At 35.1% G+C, this 22715-nt stretch overlaps 2 protein-coding genes and 1 long non-coding RNA gene across 3 annotated transcripts; all 3 read right to left on the bottom strand.

The window, feature by feature from the left end:
* Positions 1–1663: 1663 nt before the first annotated feature.
* Positions 1664–2710, bottom strand: LOC141641729 (glutathione S-transferase T3-like). The gene has a single exon (XM_074450379.1). It carries the CDS (start codon positions 2708–2710, stop codon positions 1664–1666), a length of 1047 nt encoding a protein of 348 aa, XP_074306480.1.
* Positions 2711–3406: 696 nt separating this feature from the next.
* LOC141643562 (uncharacterized) lies at positions 3407–7735 on the bottom strand. Its single transcript, XM_074452765.1, has 3 exons — positions 7020–7735; positions 6827–6924; positions 3407–3769 (listed from the first exon to the last, which is right to left on the bottom strand). Exons 1-3 carry the CDS (start codon positions 7276–7278, stop codon positions 3683–3685), a joined length of 444 nt encoding a protein of 147 aa, XP_074308866.1. The 5' UTR covers positions 7279–7735; the 3' UTR covers positions 3407–3682.
* A 1135-nt stretch (positions 7736–8870) lies between these two features.
* Positions 8871–11874, bottom strand: LOC141643563 (uncharacterized). The gene is made up of 3 exons (XR_012543733.1): positions 11683–11874; positions 10172–10311; positions 8871–9247 (listed from the first exon to the last, which is right to left on the bottom strand). It is a non-coding gene; the product is annotated as an uncharacterized LOC141643563 (long non-coding RNA).
* Positions 11875–22715: the final 10841 nt, after the last annotated feature.

Consider the following 22715-nt stretch of genomic DNA (forward strand, 5'->3'; position numbering starts at 1 on the left):
CCAAAGGCTCGCTCGACATCTTTTCTTGCGCTTTCATGTTTTTTCTTGAAGCAAATTCTCTTAGGATCTTGCGGGTGTGAAAAACTTTTAACAAATGCGGCCCACTCCGGATATATACCATCTGTAAGATGATATCCCATGTTGTACTCTACCTCATTAGCGGTGAATCGAACCTCTGGAGCTCTTCCTTCCAATTTCTCTTTAAACAAATTTGATTGACATAATACATTGAGATCATTGCTTGAACCAGCAACACCAAAATACGCATGCCATATCCAAAGATCCACCGAGGCTACAGCTTCGAGTATAATTGTTGGATGACCATGATCACCTCGAGTATATTGCCCTTTCCAAGAACTTGGGCAATTCTTCCATTGCAATGCATGCAATCAAGACTCCCGAGCATGCCGGGGAATCCATGACATTGCTCGTGCATATGGAGCAAGCGTTGGACATCAGTTGTAGTTGGCCTTCTCATGTACGTATCCCCAAAAACTTCGATAATGGCACGACAAAATTCTGATAAACATTCTATGGCCGTGGTCTTGCCAATTTTGATGTATTCATCGACCGCATCGGCAGGAGCTCCATAGGCTAGTATTCAAATTGCCGCTGTGCATTTTTGAAGGGGTGACAAACCCTTTATTTTTGCAGCATCGACTCTATGTCGGAAATAGTTAGTATGATTACCAAGCCCTTCTACTATTCGGAGGAACAGTTCCCTCCGCATTCGAAACCTTCTTCGAAATATTTGTTCCGGGTATACTGGTTCGGGTGCGAAATAATCACGATAAAGTCGAAATGCACCGTTTTCACGATCACGAGGAATATACGTTCTTGTAGGATACTTAATTTTTTGAAGCAAGTAAATACCCATTTCATCATCTGTTTCATCCCAAATGTCATCATCCATTTCTTTCATCCAATCGGAAGAAGAAATATCATGAGTTTGAGACATATTGGTATTAGGTAATGTTTAATATTGATAATCAAGGGAGCTAATTTGACTCAAGCTAATTTGACAGAGGTGAAGAGAGACTCAAGCTAATTTGACAGAGGCGAAGAGAAGAGAAGAGAATAGAAAACAAAGTGCTTATATACATACGAACGAAAACTGTGAATAAATACTCATTTCGTCTCCAACAACTAGTTTCTATTCAATTGCCAAATTTCGAGCTCTTTTCGTGGCAACAACTATTTGCAACGGCTAATTTGACTCAATCTAATAGCTCTTTTCCTTCACAACAACTATTTGACTCAATCTAACAGCTCTTTTCCTTCACAACAACTATTTGCAACAACCAGTTCAATAGCAAAATTAATAAAACTACGAAATTTCTTAAAATTGACGTAACTTTGCGCTCGGGTGTCCGTTTGGGGCAAATTTTTTTTTTCAAATCGCTTATCTCGACGAGACGAACGCCGTGGCAAGGCCAAGTACAAGTCCCTGGCCAAGTATTTTTTCGAAAAAAGGCCGTTAAAGCCTCTGTTTTGACCTCCGAAGTTTTTCTATCTATATTATGTTCATTCAATTTTGCGAACTTTTGCATAAATTGTCTAAAACAAATCAAAGCTTTTATTATTACGAACTTCTAATTAAATGGACGTAATCTATGCTTAAACCCTGCGTACTAATTCAGAAAATCGACTAATTAAACAGAAATCATTCTATTCCGTACTTAGCCCTAATAATCTTGCACACTTGTTCATGATCCTTTCTTGCCCGATCATCCATATTTGAAGTGTCCTTGGTTAGAATTTCAAAATCCGATATACGGATGCGTTCCTCCCATAACGAAAATTTCTTTGTTTGTAACTCTTTATACTCTCCAAATGAGTTCACAAAGTCTTCACTGCCCTTCTTCTTAGAGCCCTTACCTTTCGATGCCGCTTTAGATGCCTTCTGACCTATTGGACGTTTCTCCGATATTTCTTCTACATCGGTACCTTCATCGATGTTTGTAGACGGTGTGGCTGTCATCGAATTTTTTTGTCTCTTTGATGCACCGCTGTTTTTATTCCTATTTGCAAATTCCTCCCATTTTGGTTGGTGTCGAAGAATTTCCCAAGAATGCAAATATGGGAATGTCTTCTGTTGGACATTCTTGTGACGAGTACTCCATAGTTGATTAGCCATGTTCTTCAAAGATTCTTCATTATGACCACTAGGATGACTCTCTTTAATTTGTATGTAGCATCCGTTGAACTTCGATACTTCGGCGCTCATCTTAAACCAATGATTAGAAGCCTTTGGAATGTCGATTGGATCACCGTCTTTCCTCCATTCGTTGTAGTAGTCAACAATTCTTTGCCAATAACTATTGTAAGATTGATGATTACCGGTGGCACCGTCATTTGAAATTGTTAACCAACTTTTGCATAGATCCTCATCTTTTGTTTGGCTCCACTTAAATTTGCCTTTCATGTTTGATGATTCTACGATTTGAACTTCATCCTCTTCTTCAACTTCATGTTGACGAGTTTGAGACTCGGTACCCGACATCGGCGTTGAACTATCTTGGTTAGAAAAGCCACCCAAGCTATTTCTTCTTGTGCTCTCTGGTGCCATATGTGAATAGTTCGGAGATTGTATATTTACGCTTCTTGGCAATGCTCGAGGAAGAGGTGTTTGAGAATTTTGTAGTATATCATTGTTTGGAAAATTTGATAACAATGAGTAATATTGACTATAAGGATCTTCATTATCCATGCTAATTTCAATAATCCGAAATTGGAAGACAAAATATTTAACATGAAATTTGCATAAGGAAAGTTAACAAAACAAAGCATGAAATATGGAACTAATTTCTAAATTATAGGGGAAAGTTTGTTTACATTTCACAAGTATATAGGACTATAGGAGTTATATGTAGATTTTGGTTGTTTGTAGATATAGGACTATAGGAGTTATCTATAGCATTTGGATCATCAGCAAAGTAAGCCAACTTTCTGTTTTCTACCTTCTTCCAAATTCTCGAACTAAGCATTTAGATATAGTATGCTCGAACTAAGCATTTAGCGTCGGCGATACAATTCGGGCGATACAATTCGATACATCGAGCAATTTGAGTTATATGTAGGTTTTGATTAAAATGCAAATCAAATAATAAGAATAAATAAAAAATTAATAGAGCTAATTTCCTATTGGTTGTTTGGTAAATGTGGGGCCATCTAAGCAAGTAGCTTAATGAAGTTTTACTGAAAGCTTAAGCCAAGCCTAATATATACATCCTTCTCCAACCACAGAAGAACTCTTGCAATTTTATGAAATTGCAAGCAAGTCCCTAAGCTACATCATTGGACTTGCTCTTATAGATTGATTTCGATCAATCTAGTTTCTTTACCTTATAAAAAAAAAAAAAAAAAGTCGGTCTGAGAGAAATGTCCCAGCAATTAATTAGGATTAGTATGAAGGGAGTACAAAACGAGCAACTTTAACCAAAGGTTTGAACACTATCCATGAATCGCAATCTGCTTATAACGTGCATTGTGCTCGACTGCTCGATACACAATAATAAAAGTGTAATTTACAAGTACGTTGAGTATCATTATCCCCATTTGAATTCTATACGCCTAGTTGAATATTTGGCTTATTGTTAGTACAACAATCTAAAATTTGTATTAGAGAATAAGAGGAAGAGTAGTTAGGGGTTAGGATGGGTGTAAGCCTGTAAGAACATCATCATATCTCAGCAATGGTTTGCAATGCCGGCCTCCATTGCCCCCCGCCACCACGTTTCCTACCTACTCCTCTGCTCCCGCTTCCTATCTGTCAATAGATGCGTGAAAAAAATATGATTGGACAAATGTAACGACCATATATTGTACTCTGTAAAACACTTTCAGAGCCATCACATAAATTATACGGTAATAACACAAACACGAGCGAGTTAACATGTACTCCGTAAGACTTAAGAGTGTGGTATATAAATGAGGCACGACCTTGCCAGTATGTTAGACGATCTTGTTCAACTTAGCAATGCATAAGCCATAACCTTAAATCCTTAATTGAGGTCGTTATCATGACTTATTTAAAGAAATCATTACCAGACGCCACTAATAACATTGTCCCTGTGATTTAAAGCCTACCGGACTCACAAGCATGCGATTATGTCGAGGATTAGAAGCAGGATTAAGATTTTAGGGTAGCGAAATTTTTTGTTCTGCTTTTCTCACAAAATGATTTGAAATGGGAATAGACACATTGTTACTGTGATAGAAGTGCACTTCAGAGTTCACGGTGCATGAATGCTTTGAAGCAGAAATTATGCTCGTATATTTTGAAAAATGTAACGAATTATATTGAATAGAGGAAGTACATATAATTAGGGCTGTAAATGAACTGAGCCGGCTCGTAGACCCCTCGGAATCAGCTCGGTCAAAGCTCGGCTCGAAATCAGTCAAAACTGATTCCAAGCCGATTTCGAGCCGAGGTGGACCATATTTGGGCCGATTCCGAGCTTAGAAGTGCTCGGAATCGGAAGTTCGTTTAGGCTCGTTTTATATTTTATTAATATTTAATTTTTGCATTTTACAATTATTTTTATTCTTAATATAATGTTATTTTAGCATTTATAATTATATTTTTATTATATTTGATAAGTACTTTATATTTGTATTTTTCTTAAAATATTTTTATTTTAAATTTGATTTAAAAGTTCGAGAAAATAATGTTTGAACAGAGCTCGAGTTGAGCTCGAGCCTAATCCGAGCTAATTCCGAGCTTTGACTTTTTGAGCTCGGAAAATTCCGAGCTCAAACTCAAGTTTCCGAGCCAATTCTGAGCCCACTAAAGCTCAAGCTCAAATCGGCTCGGTTACACCCTACATATAACGATACATGGATATAGTATACTACGTATTTTCTTTTCTATGTAAGACTGTAACTACTTCTCATACACGGCTCTCGAATCAGTATTATGGCAAAGTGAAGAGACAAATAAAACAAAACCCCAATTTACCTCTGCAATTTCATCTCCCAATTCATCTCTCCATTCCATGTCTATGCTTTCACCAAGTTCCTTTAATAATTACTATCAGGGGCGGCCAATGAGTTCGGGAGGCCCTGTTCCGAATATTAAGTAGAGGTCCCAAAACTAAAATTAAATTACCATTTACTTGGGGTCCTAAACGAAGATTATTGATCACCGTTCACTGACTCATAGTAATTGATCTCATCGTACATTTATACGAAGCAAAAGAAAAAAAAGGAAATTTTGAATAAAGGAAATGCTAAGATATATTTTAGGCATTTGTAAAAAAAAACAAATTATAAAATAAGACAGTCTCACACTATGAAACGATCCATTTTTTATAAAATAACTATTTGTTTAATGCTAATAAATGATTTTTTTTACTCAATAAAATCGTCTCACAATATAAAACCGTCTTATACAATAATTACTGTAAAAAGTTGATAGATAAAATTGTCAAAAAAAAAAGAATACAAGAATCAAGAATGTTAAAAATGTCGTTAAAAATTCTGACTGATGTATACTAGTGTACTATTACCGTGTATTCTATGAACCAAGTAAATAATAATAATAATAAAAAAAAGAATTTGGGGAAATGAGGAAACAAAGGAGTAGGAACAGTAAATGCACTTATGCATGTATCATATGACATACACTGAGTATTAATATTTGACTGTTTGTATGGATTGGGCTCAAAATTTTGGAGCCCTATTTTCCCTTGGGCCCCAGTGCAAAGAGCTAAAATGCTCTACCTCTTAGCCGCCCATGCTAACTATGCGTATTTGTGAGAACCTTTAGGGTGTATTTGGATTGAGTGATTTGGAGGGAAAAGAAAGGGAGGGAGAGTAGGGGATTGAAAATCCTCTGTTTGGATAGCAAATAAGGATGGAGAGAAATGGAGGGGGAGAGATTTAGAGGGTTCCATTTTCCCTCATCCAAGGCAAATCATAATCTCTCCACAATAGGCAATATTTGGAAAGAAATTGTATCCAAACACCCACATTTCATTTGCCCTCCCCTTCCCTTACCTCCCTTTCTCTTCCCTCCTTCCCCCTCCCCTTCCTTTCCCTCTATTTTTGCTATTCAAACACACCCTAAGTGTGTGTTTGAATTGAAAGATTTGGAGAAAAAAGTAAGGGATAGAGAATAGAGGATTTAAATTCCCTTGTTTGGTTAGCAAATAAGGATGGAGGGAAACGTATGGGAAGGATTTGGAGGGATCTATTTTCCCTCTTTCAATGCAAATCAAAATCTTTTCCCAATAGGTAAGATATGAAGGGAAATTGTATTCAAACACACACACTCCATTTCCCCTCCCCTTCCCTCCCTTTCTCTTCCCTTATTTCCCCTCCTCTCCCTTTCTCTCCATTTTTGCTATCCAAACACGCCCTAAAGCTGATTTCCCCCTCCAAATTAATTCATCTTCACAAACAAAAACACTCTTAATTGACCGTCATATTCTATTCTCCAATGTCTCAAAGTTTTGCGACGGTAGGGTAATCGCAAATCAAAAGAATACACAAAAATGTGACCCAAGGCAACATGGAAAGTTTACCAAGACCTTAGGAGCCTGGAGTCATTTTTGACAAATTATACTCGCAATAAACCATAGTCAATTAGAATATCAAACAATTTATTGAATCATCGTCTCAATCAGTAATCTAAACTGATAATTGAATTAATATCCTTTTCAACCATTGTGTAACGATACATTCACAGTACTCGTAAATTTAGCAAATGCAACAATCAATTTATTTGATATTTCAGCTTCGGTAGATAAGAATTTTTGAATTTGGTGTCGAACAGGCCAACTCTAAATACAGGAAATTAATAACAAAGAAAGCAGAACAAAACCTGTTTTTTCTCGTTGTTGTCGTCATCTAAAACCCCACTTCCCTTGAGAAATTTCCCTGATTTCGTCGTCTTTTTCAATGTGAAATCCTTTATAACATCTACACACCAAAAAAGAAAAACAATTGCATTTATATTTAATAACATCGTAAATTCGTAATTAATTAATCAAAATCAAACTCAAAATTAAAATAACCTTCAAAACTGATGAGTCGATAAACCTGACCAATGTGCAAAGTATCACCAGGCCTAAGAAGCTTGAGATTATTATTATCCTTGTCCGATTTTCCATTCTTACCGCCACGAGGCCGCGGAACAACAAGCGCAACATAATATCCAGGATTTGAACTCATGACCTCATTTGCGCTAATTGACCACAATATCCACTCGGACTTCCGTTTTTCGGGATGTTGCACTTCCACCGTCGCCACCTCCGCCGTCTGACAATTCCCCATTACTGTTTTCTTATGATTAATATTTGAGAATATTTGTAATGTTAGGAAGAGTGAAATAATGAATGAATTTGGAGTAAGAGTAAATGGCAAATATATATGACAAAAAAGGAAAAATTAGATTATTTCTGTGATTTTTTAAGGGAAATTGGATTTGATGAAAGGAATGTAACGTAGGTGAATATTTGTAATTATCTGAGAATCCGAGTACTCGAATTGGGAAAGAATTGAAGTGAGAGCACAGAACGGAATCAAATCAACTGATCATGGATGTGACTAACTAATTAACACGAAACTGTAGTAAATTTTTGTTGCGGAATATTGAGGAATTCGATGACAATAAAGTTTGTTACGGAATATTAGGGTTAATACGTTTGGATTGAAGATAATCTTTTACTGTATTTCACTAATGAGAAATATTGAGAATTGAGGTATTGGAGCTCCAGTCAAATTATCGAAAACTCTATCCGTTTTTTATAAAAATATATTCTCAAAGTTTATTATAGTTTTACCATTAAAGTCGTTACAAAAGGAGCATTACGAGTATAAATTTTATAATATTTACTCATACATATACTTTCAGAAATTTGCGTGTATCATGTTAAATGACAATGCATGTAAAAATAAAATAAAAGGGATTAATAAAAGGGTTTAAGTATACTCGTTTTTTTATTGGAGCAAGTTCTTTGAATCACTCGGTGAATATGCACGTCCAGCAAAAAATGCAGTAAGTAAACTATACAACCGGCTATACTGGTTATATCAGAGATTCCATTTTATGTCCCATCTCGTGTCCCATTACTTCTCGTAATGACACATTAGCATATTGAGATATAATATTACCATTTTTATTATTTCTAGTGTGTGATGTGTCAAGATTTTAATGGAATGGAACATAAGATGGGACATAAAAATGGGACCGATAATCTCCACTACTGGTTATATAGAACAGAAACCGAGTTTTATAATGTGTTTACTAATTACTTAGACCTACAGATCATGAGCTTTATTTGAGAGAATCCGAGCTCCATTATAAAAATGTTGAACTTAAAAATTATAATAAACCTAAAAAATAATATATATATGAGCTCAATTAAATTTTAATTTTTGACATTAAAAAATTAAAATATAAATAAAAAATTATAAAAATTCGAAAAAAATACACATAAACTCAGTTAAATTAGTTATAATTGTACAATACTCTTATACAAGCACTACTACAAACAGAAGCAATAGCAACACCATGAAAATGTTGCAAAATGTCTTAAAAATGTTGCCTTATACTTTAAGCAACATTTTTAATAGTGTTGCCTAAAGCTTCGTTGCTGATATCAATCAACGCAACACTTAGTGCAACACTTTTTCATCAAAAGCAACACTTAAACAAAGTGTTGCGCCTTTTTTTATTATGCAACACTTTTTTTCTGCAACACTTTTTTCCTAGCAACTGCAACACTTTTGTTATTTAAATGGCAACACTTTCTTAAATCATTTGCAACAGTTTATTATTGAACTAAGCAACACAATCAACAAATAGATGCAACACTTTTGATGTCGATAACGCAACATTATTTCTATAAAAAATGCAACACTTGGGCAAGAGGGAGATAATTTCATTCCAAGAAAAAACGCAAATACACTGTTTTTCTTTTGTAATGAGCGTGTATTCTTTATACTAACAATTGTAATAGCATTAAAATACAACTTGCTAACTTAATAGAGTGAAGAATCTAAGCCGCGTCTTGATGTTTAGCTTAATCTTGGTAATGAGCACTTGAAGGCCTGTGGAGCAAGCTAAGGCATTCCTTTCGTTTCTAGCAAACCATATCCACCACAATAGTAATAATCACCTTCCCCTGTAATTAAGATTCAAAGCTCTTTCAGCTTATAAACCAGTCCCAACGAGCACAAGTAGGAACTCGAGTTCCTAATCAGTCATGCATCAAAGTCGAACACTTTACGCTATATATACCTGCAGCAAAAAAAAAATGGTCTAACATTCTCAGTAGCTTGCATATAGCATAGACAAACACCATCTTGCACCATCCTATTTGTATCACTCTTCCCATAATGCAACCAAAGTTAAATCAGTAAAAGATGTAGTAAAATGGATCAGGCACATGATCCAAAAGCAAAACAAGTGTGCATAGTTCTTATAATAGTATTTCATATTAGAAGCTAATTTCAATAAAAGAAACACGAAAATCGTTTGAGAAAACCAATGTAAGGTATGAGCGGAAGTTAAAATAACAACAAAATCGGCAACAGTTTCACTACCCAGTACGGCAGACGGCAGTACCCACCCCTAAATCCAATTCCTTCACCCAAGAAACAAAACAAAGGAGTAATGTCGGCTAAGGGAGGTAAGACGATGCTCAAAATACATCCACTATGGTTTGTGTAACTTAATTAACAGGACGCTTAAACATTTTTAATCAAGATAATATATTGCTTTTCTAAAAGTAACATAGATACACCAAGCGTCCATTGCAGTTAAAGCGGTAAGAAAGATCAATGTACCTTGCCTATCTAAGTGATCCATCCAACAAAAATAGTTGACCATGCTAAAGAACAAATATAGCAAGAAAGGGAATCAAAATGACATGAATCAAGACTAAAGTACCTAAATATGGATGTGATTAACAACAAACTAAAGTGTGAGAAACCAGATCTGGTACATATTAATGATATTTTTAGAATGAATAGGCTATTGATCCTATTGAAACACGCTACCTCAAAATTGATACGTGAACTTAAAATTTCAACTATCACCCACAATTAACTGAAGTCAGAAGTTCAACACATATACTGCAGTTTTTTTTATATTGTTGAATGGTTAAATAATAATTTTTTTATTCTAAACAAAAAATAAGAGAAAATTTAACATGTGGCTCACCATCTTTGTTAACAGCTTTGGGAGTAAGATGAGAAACATCATCTGCGAAATAGAGAACAACAATTACACTATCCTACAACCCAACCATTGCATAGCCGCAACACCCAATAGTAAGAAGAGTAAACAAGAGGGAACCAGGCCTGAAAAAATACATTTTGCCTCATTTCATCACACTATAGAGTGAATAATAATAAGGAGACTTATCAAAATCAATCATGGTTGTATACTGATGAAGAGACAATATACGTATAAAAGGGGATTAGCCTTGACAAATTAGCATACAATAAAAAAATTCATAAATAACATGATGCCACTAAAAACGAGGCCAACAACAATCCACCATCAAAAGAATTATTAGTAATACATTCTCTTAATATACTAATAAGGAACAAGGTTAAACATTCCTATATCCCTCTTCTGTTTGCAGATGTTCCAGAATCATTTTTATTCTATATTAATTAATAGACACTAGTTCATCTTCAATCATCAGTCAGTTAAGATTAGCATCCTATTCACTATTGCTTAGCTCACTAGTAATGCAAAATCATAAACTCCTAGCTCATCTTTGATCATCAATCAGTTCAAATTAGCTTAATATTCACTATTGCTGAATGTTTAGGGCTGAGAAAATATTTCATCTTTTACAGCATTAGATTAGCCTATCAGTCTTTACTTAGCTGGTAAAATCATTACATGGTGACACTTACGAACTGGGTTGAAACCTAATAGCATGAAAAATGACACAGTTGCTTCTATTACACCAAGAATATATACGGAGTAGCATCTGTCATATGCCAAATCAAATCAGCATTGCTTAGAACCCTAAGCACTAAAACTATGACAAAGTATAGAGGCAGAAACTCAGATCAATGAAGATAAATCTATCATTCCCCTTGGATACTACCTCAAATCCTATAATGTCTAAACTAACCAGTAGATTGAAATTGTTATCATGCTTTCGAAATCAAATCGAAAGCAACCTAGTAACACCAAACTACACAATCACCAACAAAGCAGCTACTTTCAAGATCCCCCTCACATTAGCATCATCCTAAGTATCAGATCAACATCCATTACAATCATCATAGTTAGGTTAAAAAACCACTTGTTTACATTTAGGGTTGACCTTGACTGAGGTTGAAGTTTTTCCAGTTTGATAAGAATTCCAGTGTTTGATAATGATATTTTATTGACTTCTCCCATTGTTTGGAGATGTTCCATTAAATACATCTTTCGAATTAACATTCTATAGTTTCAGGAATCTAAAAGCAATTAATGAATCAAGATGTACGTTCTGGTTACTATGTTCAACAAATTGAATGTTCAGATTACCCAAACTCAACTATGATAAAACTCAGCCAATCTTACGCAAACTCAAGCATGATAAAACTCGAAATTCATAAAGTTATTCTCCAATTTACAATAATACGCCATAAAATGAGATCCTATTTGTAATAAAAATGAGAATAATTGAAACAAATTAGAAGATGAATCGTAATTAGAAAGCTTACATTTTACGGCGTTGTACTGAAATCAGCATAACGAAGATGGTCCGTAGAAGAAGACAAAAGAGCTTCAGTATAACGTAAATGAAGATCGTCTGAATGATGAAGATGAAGATGAAGATCGCCTGAAAGAAGACAAAAGGGCTTCAGCGGGGGTTTTTTTTTTTTTGATAAAGATGAATAGAAGATGAAGCGGTGTATTTTTGCTAACAATTAGTCTCATTTATAGCGGATATATCCGCCTAAAAAAAAAGTGACGTCAAATATCTTAAAGTGGTGACATTTTTGGAAATTTCCACCACGCAACTTTATTCTTGTTTTATCTTAAAGTGGGTGGATATTTGACTAAATCATAACTATAGACGGATATCTCCCATCTATAATGAGAATTTGTGTTTTGCTAAAGTCTAAAGTAGCGTATTCTCGAAAGTTTATTTTTTTGCTTCCCACCTAACTTCACTAATCTATTAACCGCGTAGCAAAAAAAAATATAAAAATACGGCAACATTTGAGCATGAACGTTGCATTTGTTATCATAATATGCAACATTTTTATAGAAATGATGCATTAGATTACTTTATGCAACATTTTTACTAAAAGTGTTGCATAGCTAATTCTTCTATTGTAAATCGCAACACAGAAACTAAGTGTTGCGGTCGAAATGTTGCAATAGCTTACTTTTGTAGTAGTGAAGTGTACAACAAGTTGTATAATACGGAATAGTATTTGTGCACAGAATGACTTAATAATGTAAACATCCAGGGTAACTAGTCAACTAGATAAGGTATGCAATTATGCAAAAAATTGAAATGTCATCACTAGTTCAACTAGCAAAGTATATATTTTTTTATTTCCTTTTGCAACCTCCCAAAGGCAAAAATCAAAGGCTCTTCTAATGTTGAGCCAATTAGAAATGTTCAAACTGATCATCGCTAGTTTAACTAGCAAAGTATATATTTTCCCTTTGTTGGAGACTAAGGAAGAAATCAGTTACAAAGTTAGTTATAAGCTGTTAGTGCAACTAACTTTAGTTAGTTGTAACTACTTCAGTTAGTTAGAATGACCCTTCTATGGTTAGAGCTTAGGTCGGTTTATCACTGACTATATAAGCAAGACCATATGTACAATTGTAAGACACAAGTTATCATTCATTCAATACACAAGAATTCCTTTCTCAAGTTTATTCTCTCTGATTCTTTCTTTCTCTACATTCATACCAACATTATTCAATCATCATCATCAATCATGATTAGATTCTGTTACCAACATGGTATCAGAGCAAGGTCATTAATTTGATCTTGTTTCTGCATATCTCAGTTTTCTTTAGTGTATACTCATACGTTCATCTTCATTCATACTTCATTCATCATCTTTTTCTTTTCACCTTCAAGATTTCTTTTATTTTTCTTCAAATTTGTAATCACTCAAAACCATGCCAGAGGTTTCTGAAATCAGCACGACTATTGGACCAGAAGATCCTCACTTCATCCATCATTCTGACATTCCTGGTATTAAGTTGGTTGGCACTGTTTTTGATGGTAATGGTTATGGTGGGTGGAAACGTGCCATGCTAATTGCTCTCTCAGCTAAAAATAAGGTGGGGTTCATTGATGGTAGTTTGCCTAAACCTGCAGCAACTGCGTCTACAGCAAAGTCTTGGCAACGCTGTAATGACATTGTCTTTTCTTGGATTTTGAACTCTTGTTCACCAGAAATTGGCAAGTCAATTCTTTACAGTGATTCTGAAGAGATTGCTTGGTCAGAGTTAGAGGACAGATTTGGCCAAAGCAATGAAGCTCAACTATATGGTACACAAAAGAGGCTAACTGATTTTTCTCAGGGAAATGATAGCATCTCCACCTATTTCACCAAACTGAAATCAATCTGGGATGAAATAGATGGCATGGGGATGAACCCTCCTTGTTCGTGTAACTGTCAATGTGGTGCAAAGATCAAGCAGAAGAAATTTCAAGAAGATCAAAGAATTGTTCAATTTTTGATGGGTTTAAATGATTCATTTGCAGTTGTTAGAGGCACCATATTGATGCAGAATCCCCTTCCTAAGTTGTCTTCCATATACAACAATCTTCTTCAGGAAGAAGGTCAAAGGGAAATACATCATACTGTTAATTTCCAAGCTGATTCCGCTGCACTCTATGCTGGTAATCCCAAGAATGCTTATAGAAGCAATTCCAATGGCTATAACAATACGGGTTTTAACAATAACAATATTGGTTATCATAACAATGGGTATCATCAGAAAAGTCAGTTTTACAAGACTCAATCAACTGGTTCTAATCAGCAAGGGAATTTCAATGTTAGACGAAACAATTATCAGCAGCATCCTCAACAAAATTTTCAGCATCAGAATATTCAGCAACAACAAATTTATTCTAATAAAGGCAAGGGTTCGGCTGCAGATGAAAGTGTTGTTCCATTAGTCCCCATTCCTTTCTGTAATTACTGCAAGAAGCATGGGCATAAGATTGAAGTCTGTAGACATCTTCAGAATAGAAATAGGAGGTTTGCAGGCAACGTTTTCAATGAGCGAGAAGGAGTTGTAGGGCCTGCATCTGAAGGTTTTGCTCAGGGTTCTACTTCTGGTTCAAGTCAAGTTCTCAATAATGCTACAGGTTCTGCTTCATCTTCTGGAGGCTTCTCTTTTGTACCTGGTTCATCTGCTAATTTTGCTGGGATTAATTCTTCTGATGACTCTATTGGACCAGCATCTTCTGCTAATTTTTCAGGTACATCTCATTCTTCTCCTGATATCTATCCACGGTATTTAGTTAACCCATTTCTTAATTCTTGGATTCTGGACACTGGTGCCAGTGATCACATGTGTTCTAACAAGGCTTTGTTTTCTGAGTTTAAGACCTTACAAAGACCTTATTCAATCTCTTAACCAAATGGAAGTGTTGTGTGCATAGACACAATTGGGTCAGTGCCTGTAACTGCTGAGTTATGTTTGAATGATGTTTTATATGTGCCTTGTTTCAAATATAATTTGATGTCAATCAGTAAATTAAATAAGCAATTCAACTCAGTAGTTAGCTTTACCCCCTCCCTTTGCTATCTGCAGGATTATTCCAAAAGGCACTTGATCCTTGGTAGGAATTATAATGATCTCTATCTACTGCAACACAATAAAACTGTTGTACCTGATGTTTCTCTTAATAGTAGCAGCTCTAATAATGTGATTACTGATGAGAATTGTAATGTTTGGCATAATAGACTAGGCCATTTACCACTTTACAAACTTAAGAAGCTATGTAATGTCTCTTCTATGAATGAAAATGCTCTCATTTCTTGTTCTATCTGTGCCAAGGCAAGACAACATAGGCTATCTTTTTCTTTAAATGATTCTGTTTCTTTGCAAGCTTTTGATTTATTACATATTGATTTATGGGGTCCTTATCACACCGCTACTTATAATGGTTACAAATATTTCCTCACAATTGTTGATGACTTTACACGATGTACTTGGACTCATGTACTCACTTGCAAAGGTAATGCTTTTGTATTCATTAAATCCTTCATCAAAATGGTTGATACTCAATTTGGTAAGAAAGTTAAGTGTATCAGGTCTGATAATGCATTTGAGCTTGGGACTAGTACTATCACTTCTCAATTTTTAAATGATAATGGAATTTTACATCAAACCTCTTGCGTCCATACACCCCAACAAAATTGGGTTGTTGAAAGAAAACACAAGCATTTGTTAGAGACAGCCAGAGCCTTAGGCTTCCAATCCAATTTGCCCACAAAATATTGGGGAGAATGCATTCTAACAGCAACTTATATTATCAATAGATTACCATCAAAGATTTTAGATAATATTTCTCCTTATCAGTTACTGTTTGGAAAAGAACCTGATCGGAGTCACATGAGGTCTTTTGGATGTCTAGTCTATGCATCTTCACCTAAGCCTGGCAGAGATAAATTTTCTCCCAGGGCTATTACTTGTGTGTTTCTAGGCTACCTTTTTGGCAAGAAGGCATATAAGTTATTAAATCTGAACAATTTTTCCATTATGTATTCAAGAGATGTGGTGTTTCATGAGAATGTATTTCCTTATGTTAAAGATACTATGTACTCTTTTATACCCATCTCTGCACCTGATTGCACTGAGTCACCTGCTCCTACTGTTGATTCAACCACTATACCAGACATACCAGAAACTGTTAATCCTCATAATTCAGCTGATACTACATCCATTCCTGCATCTAGAGTATCCATTCCTCATTCACAACCTCATACACATGTTAGACAGTCCACTAGACAGTCACGTCCCCCATCTTATCTACAACATTATGTGTGTCCATCTCATAACAAAACCTGTAATGCTGCCATATCTGATATTTGTAATCACACTCTTACTTCTTTATGCATTCCCACACCATCAGTATCAAACTCTATTTGTATGTCTGTTATTGTTGATTCCAATTCCACTATAAGAAATATTCTGCCTGTACAAGAACCTAAAAATTATGAGGAAGCATCTATATATCCTGAATGGCAAGAAGCCATTACTGCTGAGTTCAGTGCTTTAGAGGCCAATAATACTTGGTCTTTAGTTACTTTGCCTCCTGGGAAGAAATCCATATCTTGCAAATGGGTGTTTAAAGTCAAGCATAAGTCTGATGACACTATTGAGAGATACAAAGCACGGCTTGTTGTGAAAGGTTTCACACAAAAAGAAGGCATTGACTATACAGAGACGTTTTCTCCAGTAGTCAAGATGACTACCATCAGGTCGTTGGTTGCTGTAGCAGTCAAGAAGAGGTGGAAAATGACACAACTAGATGTAAATAATGCATTTCTTCATGGGGATTTACATGAAGAAGTGTATATGAAAGTCCCACCTGGTCTGAAAGTTCAGGATAAAAATATCGTCTGCAAGTTGGAGAAGACACTATATGGTCTAAAGCAGGCATCTAGGCAATGAAATGCCAAGCTCTGCCAGTCCTTAAAATCAAGAGGTTATCAACAATCTTTAAATGATTACTCCTTGTTTTCCAAGCATAACAATGGCAAGGTTGTCTATATAGCAGTTTATGTTGATGACATTCTTTTAGTTGGAGATGATGATAATGAAATGATTGCTCTCAAAACTTTCTTAGACAATACTTTCAAGATCAAGGACTGGGTAAACTGAATTATTTCCTAGGTTTGGAATTTCATCATTTAACAGGTGGCATAGCCATCACACAAGCAAAGTTTACAAAAGAGTTATTACAAGAATTTGACTGCCTTTCTGCAAGACCAGTGTCTTGTCCATTAGATCCAACAGTCAAGCTTCACAACAGATCTGGCAATCTAATAGATGATCCAGCTGCTTACAGAAAGTTAGTAGGCAAGCTCAACTACCTCACTAACACACGTCCTGATATAGCCTTTGCAGTCCAATTATTGAGTCAGTTTATGGCTTTTCCACGGGAGCAACACTGGTCTTCAGCAATCCACGTCCTCAAATATATTGCAAGGGATATTTCAAAGGGTATTTTTCTAAATGATAAAGAAGACTATTCTCTTCAGAGCTTTTGTGATGCAGACTGGGCATCCTGTCCTGACACAAGGAAGTCTGTTAGTGGTTTCTTGGTTTTCTTAGGAGGATCCTTAATTTCCTGGAAGTCAAAGAAGCAGCGGACTATTTCACTTTCTTCAGCAGAGGTTGAGTACAGATCTTTATGTCGTATAACAGCTGAACTTGCCTGGTTAAGTCGTCTTCTCTCTGAGTTATCAGTTCCTAACATTACTGCAATACCAATCAAATGTGATAGTCAGTCTGCTATTCATATAGCCAGGAACCCAGTTTTCCATGAAAGGACCAAGCACATAGACTTGGATTGCCATTTCATTCGAGAAAAACTACAGCAAGGCTTAATCACTTTGTCCTATTTACCTACACATCACCAACCAGCAGACTTATTCACTAAAGCATTATCTGGACCAAGGCATCAGTTTCTACAAGCCAAGTTGGGGATGTTCCCCACACCCTCCAACTTGAGGGGGGGGGGGGGGGGTGTTGGAGACTAAGGAAGAAATCAGTTACAAAGTTAGTTATAAGCTGTTAGTGCAACTAACTTTAGTTAGTTGTAACTACTTCAGTTAGTTAGAATGACCCTTCTATGGTTAGAGCTTAGGTCGGTTTATCACTGACTATATAAGCAAGACCATATGTACAATTGTAAGACACAAGTTATCATTCATTCAATACACAAGAATTCCTTTCACAAGTTTATTCTCTCTGATTCTTTCTTTCTCTACATTCATACAAACGTTATTCAATCATCATCATCAATCATGATTAGATTCTGTTACCAACACCCTTTCCTTTTGCAACCTCGCAAAGTTAAAAATCGAAGAGGACTCTTCTATACTAAGCTAAGATCATTAGAAAATAGAAATGTTCAAACTGTCATTGCTAATTCAAGGGAAGTGATATTGCCACACTACTTTTCACTAATGCCACAACAAATACCAAGCAATTACAAGTGGATGATCGATACTGCTCATACACTCACTAATCCAGTGGCGTTAGTACTTGTTTTCGTGGCATTATGCATGCCCTAATTCAACTAGCAAAGTATATATTTTTTCTTTCATTTAGCAACATGCCATTGATGCCAACATCCCAAAGCCAAAAATCCTAGAGGACTCTTCTATGCTGAGCTAAGATCATTAGAAATAGAGGTTTGTTTAATTGGTTTGTCCATTATTTTAGTGATTTGTTTACAATTCGTTATTGTTGGGATAAAGCAAAATAAAGTTGAACTAATTTACTAAAACAAAGTGAAAGTACACTAAGTATTGCTTCAACCGTTGTAAATTGTAACGAAGGGGTGGAATTGTGGAAAGCATCATCACCCCCCAAAAAAAGTGTGGGTTTGGATGGATTTATACCTCCGTTATAAATTATTCCTATTTACAACGGATGTAAACAAGAATTTGTGTTGAAAGTAAGTCAAACTAAAAAGATACGGAGTATTATAAAAAATGGTCCGCCTCCGTTGTGGACGTTTTGTTTACCTATTTTATTTTTGGTTGTGTCACTTATTTGTTTATCTTTTTATTTTGGGAACTCGCTTGTGACCGTCACAAGCAAGATTTGTTGTTTAACCACAAATTCTCATTTGTGACCTCTCAACGATTAAAGTACAGCAAGTCTTGCTATATACCCTTAAAGTGGTGATATTTTTGGGCCCCACCACGTAAGTTGTTGTTTGTCTTATGCGTAATGTGGTATGTTATTTGGTCCGTCTTTAGTTATAGACGGAAAATTGCCATCTATAATGAGATTTTGTGATTAAAGTAATGGTAAGTGACGAGCAAGTCAGAGAGAGGATTGTGAGAGGTTACAATCTTATAACGATCACAAATGATATTTGTTGTACTTTTAACACAAATTGGTAATTTGATCATCTACGCTATCTGCTATCTTATTCTAGTTATTATCGAATAATACTTGATATAAATGACTCCTCTTTCCTTTATATTTTTGCCAAAATTAATTCGTAATATATTACTAACTTATCAAAATAAAATATATTCCGTACGAAGTATTATTGAAGGTGTTCACACAACTACTTGCGATTTTTGACGATCTTTGTAGGCCAGCCTCGAGCCAAGAAGGCCTTAAATAGTGTGGGATGACATAATCCAAAGGCCGGTCGCATGTACTTGAGGAAACAATGGTAAAGAGGCAGTATACATATGACATTTCGAACGAGCTACGACCCACGCATGTTCCTGATTCATAACAAGTTATTCATACTTTTCCATGGATTTAATCTATACCAAAAATCACACCGACAGTATTTTGCTTTTTTTTTTTTTTTTTTTTTTTTTTTTTTTAAGGTTAGAAAATTAGAATGATTCTCTAGGGTAGTTGCTTCTTTACATTATCATATCCACGCACCACTAATCTTTCGTACCTACCCCATCTCTTTATGTTAAATTCGCATGTTTTCTGTGCTTTTCGTTTTTCTTCTGCGTAAAAAGAGGCTAAGAGCGAGCCACCTGATTTAGTTGACGTAGAAGTTCTGAAATTAAGCCTTCTTGTTTGGGTTTAGTAGTAATTGTATGTTTTCATCGCTTTTAACATAAAGTGACAAGTTTTTGAAGGTTTATCTTATTTTTAGATGTATGATTAAGTGTATAGTACAAAAAGTTGAATCACGATTAATCTGTTTATTAGGTCTGATTATTGGGATAATAATGTTGGAACGTGACGTTAAGGAAAAAGGTACAACCACCGGATGACAAGAAGATTCACTATGCAATTTGAACGCAAAACCCCTTGCTGCCTTATTGTTGAATTATGATTAAATATACTAAAACGACTCAGTAGATTAATTGCTCTTCTTTTTGTCGTGAAGTTCTTAGTCATTTAACACATTTTCGATGCAATTTTCATTTTGTGCATTTAGAACCCGCCTCTTTGTGTTGTTGATTAACACAAACGTAAGGCTTTATACATCCAATCCCTTACCCGGAGTTTGCAGTAGTCTTTTTTTTCTTTAACAGAAGGAAAGAGAGAACTTATACTATAGTCCATAGCCTTTTTTGCAATGTTATGAACTATCTGTTGAATTTCGTAGGACAATAACTAAATGAGATATAATAACTCTGATTAATTAGATGGTTGATATTAATTAATAATTAGGCCGTCCTTGAAACATTGCTATAATTAGGTAATGTTATTACGGAGCATTATTATACAATTCATGATCAAAGAACATTTGAAAACCGTTAAAAAACAATTAGAAAGAACACTATAATAAAGCAATCTATCTCATTGTATCCGTCTAAAGATGTAGACAGATAGTTGACCTCTCACAAAATGCAAGTGGTAAGGTAAGTGGGTATCTATTTCCTACCCATTTGCACTATTCACTCTCATTTAGTCATTTTATGAAGGGGATACTATCCGTATACAGATTTAGACGAATAATATCCGTCTAAAGTGAGAATTTGTGATATGAAAGATTAAAGAGGGGAAGAATATGTACGGAGAATTGAATTCAATATATTAATGGAATTGGGATTAGAGCACCCACATTGAAGAGGATGGAGCATCCTCTTAGCACCCTCTCTCTTCTAAGAGGATGTCCTCTTCAATGTGGGATCAAAATTGGACATCCTCTTTAAAGGAGGAAGAGGAAGACTTCCTCTATTTTTAGAGGAAGTACAACCTTGGCCCAAGTGCCCAATCTCCTATAAAATTGTAACATGTGGACTATATTTTATTTTGATTTTCAATTGTCAATTAAAAAAAAAAACTTACTTACCTGTGTGCATGACTGCATCGTCTGCATGCATCTTAACATTCTAGTTTTTACATTTCTTGTGTAGGCATTTGCATTGTATATTTGTATACACGTAAATGTATTAAATTGAATACTATATACTAATATATTCAATGTTCATCACAAATTCACAATGTGTATATTTAGCTTCTATAAAATGGACTAAGTACTAATGTTTTACTATCCAAGAAAAATTGTGCGTCTTAGAAACCCATTGCTTATTTGTTTTTATTGACAACAAAAATATGTGTGGATCATAATAATCCAAATCATCTAGTAGTATTACGGAGTCATTTGTCGTTATCCATTGTGTATATACGAAGAGAAATTTACTCGATTTATGACTAGGTGGGAAGTGATACATCTCATACATGAAGGACAAATGCACACGTTTTTGAAGAATAACTGGCTCCAATATATATGGATTATGTTCCAAGACTTGAACTAAAATTAAGATATAAATGACATTTAAATTTCTTATATTTTACTTAATGTATCTTTTTAATTTATATGTTAACGTATTTCACTTAATAACACCACCTTTTTTTTAATATGAACTTTATTAATTTGTAAATAACCAAAAAAAAAGTGATTAACAAATTTATCAATTATTATAAAAAAAAATGAAAGAGGAACTAGAGAAGATCCTCTTTGATGTGGGGAAAAAATAGGAGAAGAGTTAGGAGGAGGATGGAGATAATGGAAGATGAGTTGGATGAAAGAGAAGATTATGTGTCAAAAAGATAGGAGGAAAGAGAAAAAATAAGAGGAATAGAACATACTCTTCAATGTGTATGCTCTTAGTAGGTAACGCGAGGGGTCTACGTCTACCCAAAAAAGTTGGGATGATGAAATACAGATTGAATTCAATACAGATTTTTTTTTTTTTTTTTTTTATTAGGAAAGAAAACTAGATTGATCCTTTCAGGTAGGATCAACCTATTTCATCTTTTTGGATGAGAGAGGAGAGTGAAAGCCACCGACTTTCAACCTACCTCGAAGAAGGACATGAATGAATGCCCCAAATTGGCCATAAAGTCAGCTACTTTATTGGTCTCACGAAAACAATGAGTAAAATTTACTTCCGTGAAAGAAGAGAGTTTGACCCTAATATCAGCGATTAAAGAAGAAATTTCCCGAGGTACCTTCCACGCCCCGCGAATAGAGTTAATAACACAAAGATTATCTCTTTCAACAGCTAAAAGATTAAAACACAGCTAAAAGATTAAAACCCAACGTTTTAGCTGCAATTATGCTTTCTCTAAGCGCAAGAGTTTCTGCTAAAAGAACACTAACTTGACCACAAGATTTAGCACCTAATAACAAAATTTTACCATCCTGATCTCTAATACTAAAGCCTAGAGTTGCATTTTTGTCATCCCGTTTTGATCCATCGAAATTGATTTTAATAAAATTATTTGGTGGCTTATGCCAAACAATATTATCATTACAATTACTAAAACCATGATGTCCATGCTTTGGATCCGTGTCCTTGTTATTCAAGTCCTTATACTTAAGAGTGAACCATACGAACTGAGAACTCGAAATGGCTGGTGAAATTTTATGTACATCTATTGTAACGTTCTTAAAAATAAGTTTATTCCTATTAAACCACAAGTTCCACCAAATAAAAGTGGTCATTTGAAAAGATTTAAGGGTCTTTCCTTGACCCATCTCCGGTGATTAAACACCTCTCCTCTTTGTTGCGTTCCCCGGTGGCCTGAGTTG

Source organism: Silene latifolia, chromosome 2, assembly GCF_048544455.1.
Source record: "Silene latifolia isolate original U9 population chromosome 2, ASM4854445v1, whole genome shotgun sequence".
NCBI lineage: Eukaryota > Viridiplantae > Streptophyta > Magnoliopsida > Caryophyllales > Caryophyllaceae > Silene > Silene latifolia.

Coding starts and splice junctions, on each gene's coding strand:
- LOC141641729 (XM_074450379.1), bottom strand. CDS start 2,710: ATGGATAATGAAGATCCTTATAGTCAATATTACTCATTGTTATCAAAT.
- LOC141643562 (XM_074452765.1), bottom strand. CDS start 7,278: ATGGGGAATTGTCAGACGGCGGAGGTGGCGACGGTGGAAGTGCAACAT. Junction 6,925..7,019: donor TCGACTCATCAGTTTTGAAG/GTTATTTTAATT, acceptor TTTGGTGTGTAG/ATGTTATAAAGGATTTCACA. Junction 3,770..6,826: donor ACAACAACGAGAAAAAACAG/GTTTTGTTCTGC, acceptor ATCTATTGACAG/ATAGGAAGCGGGAGCAGAGG.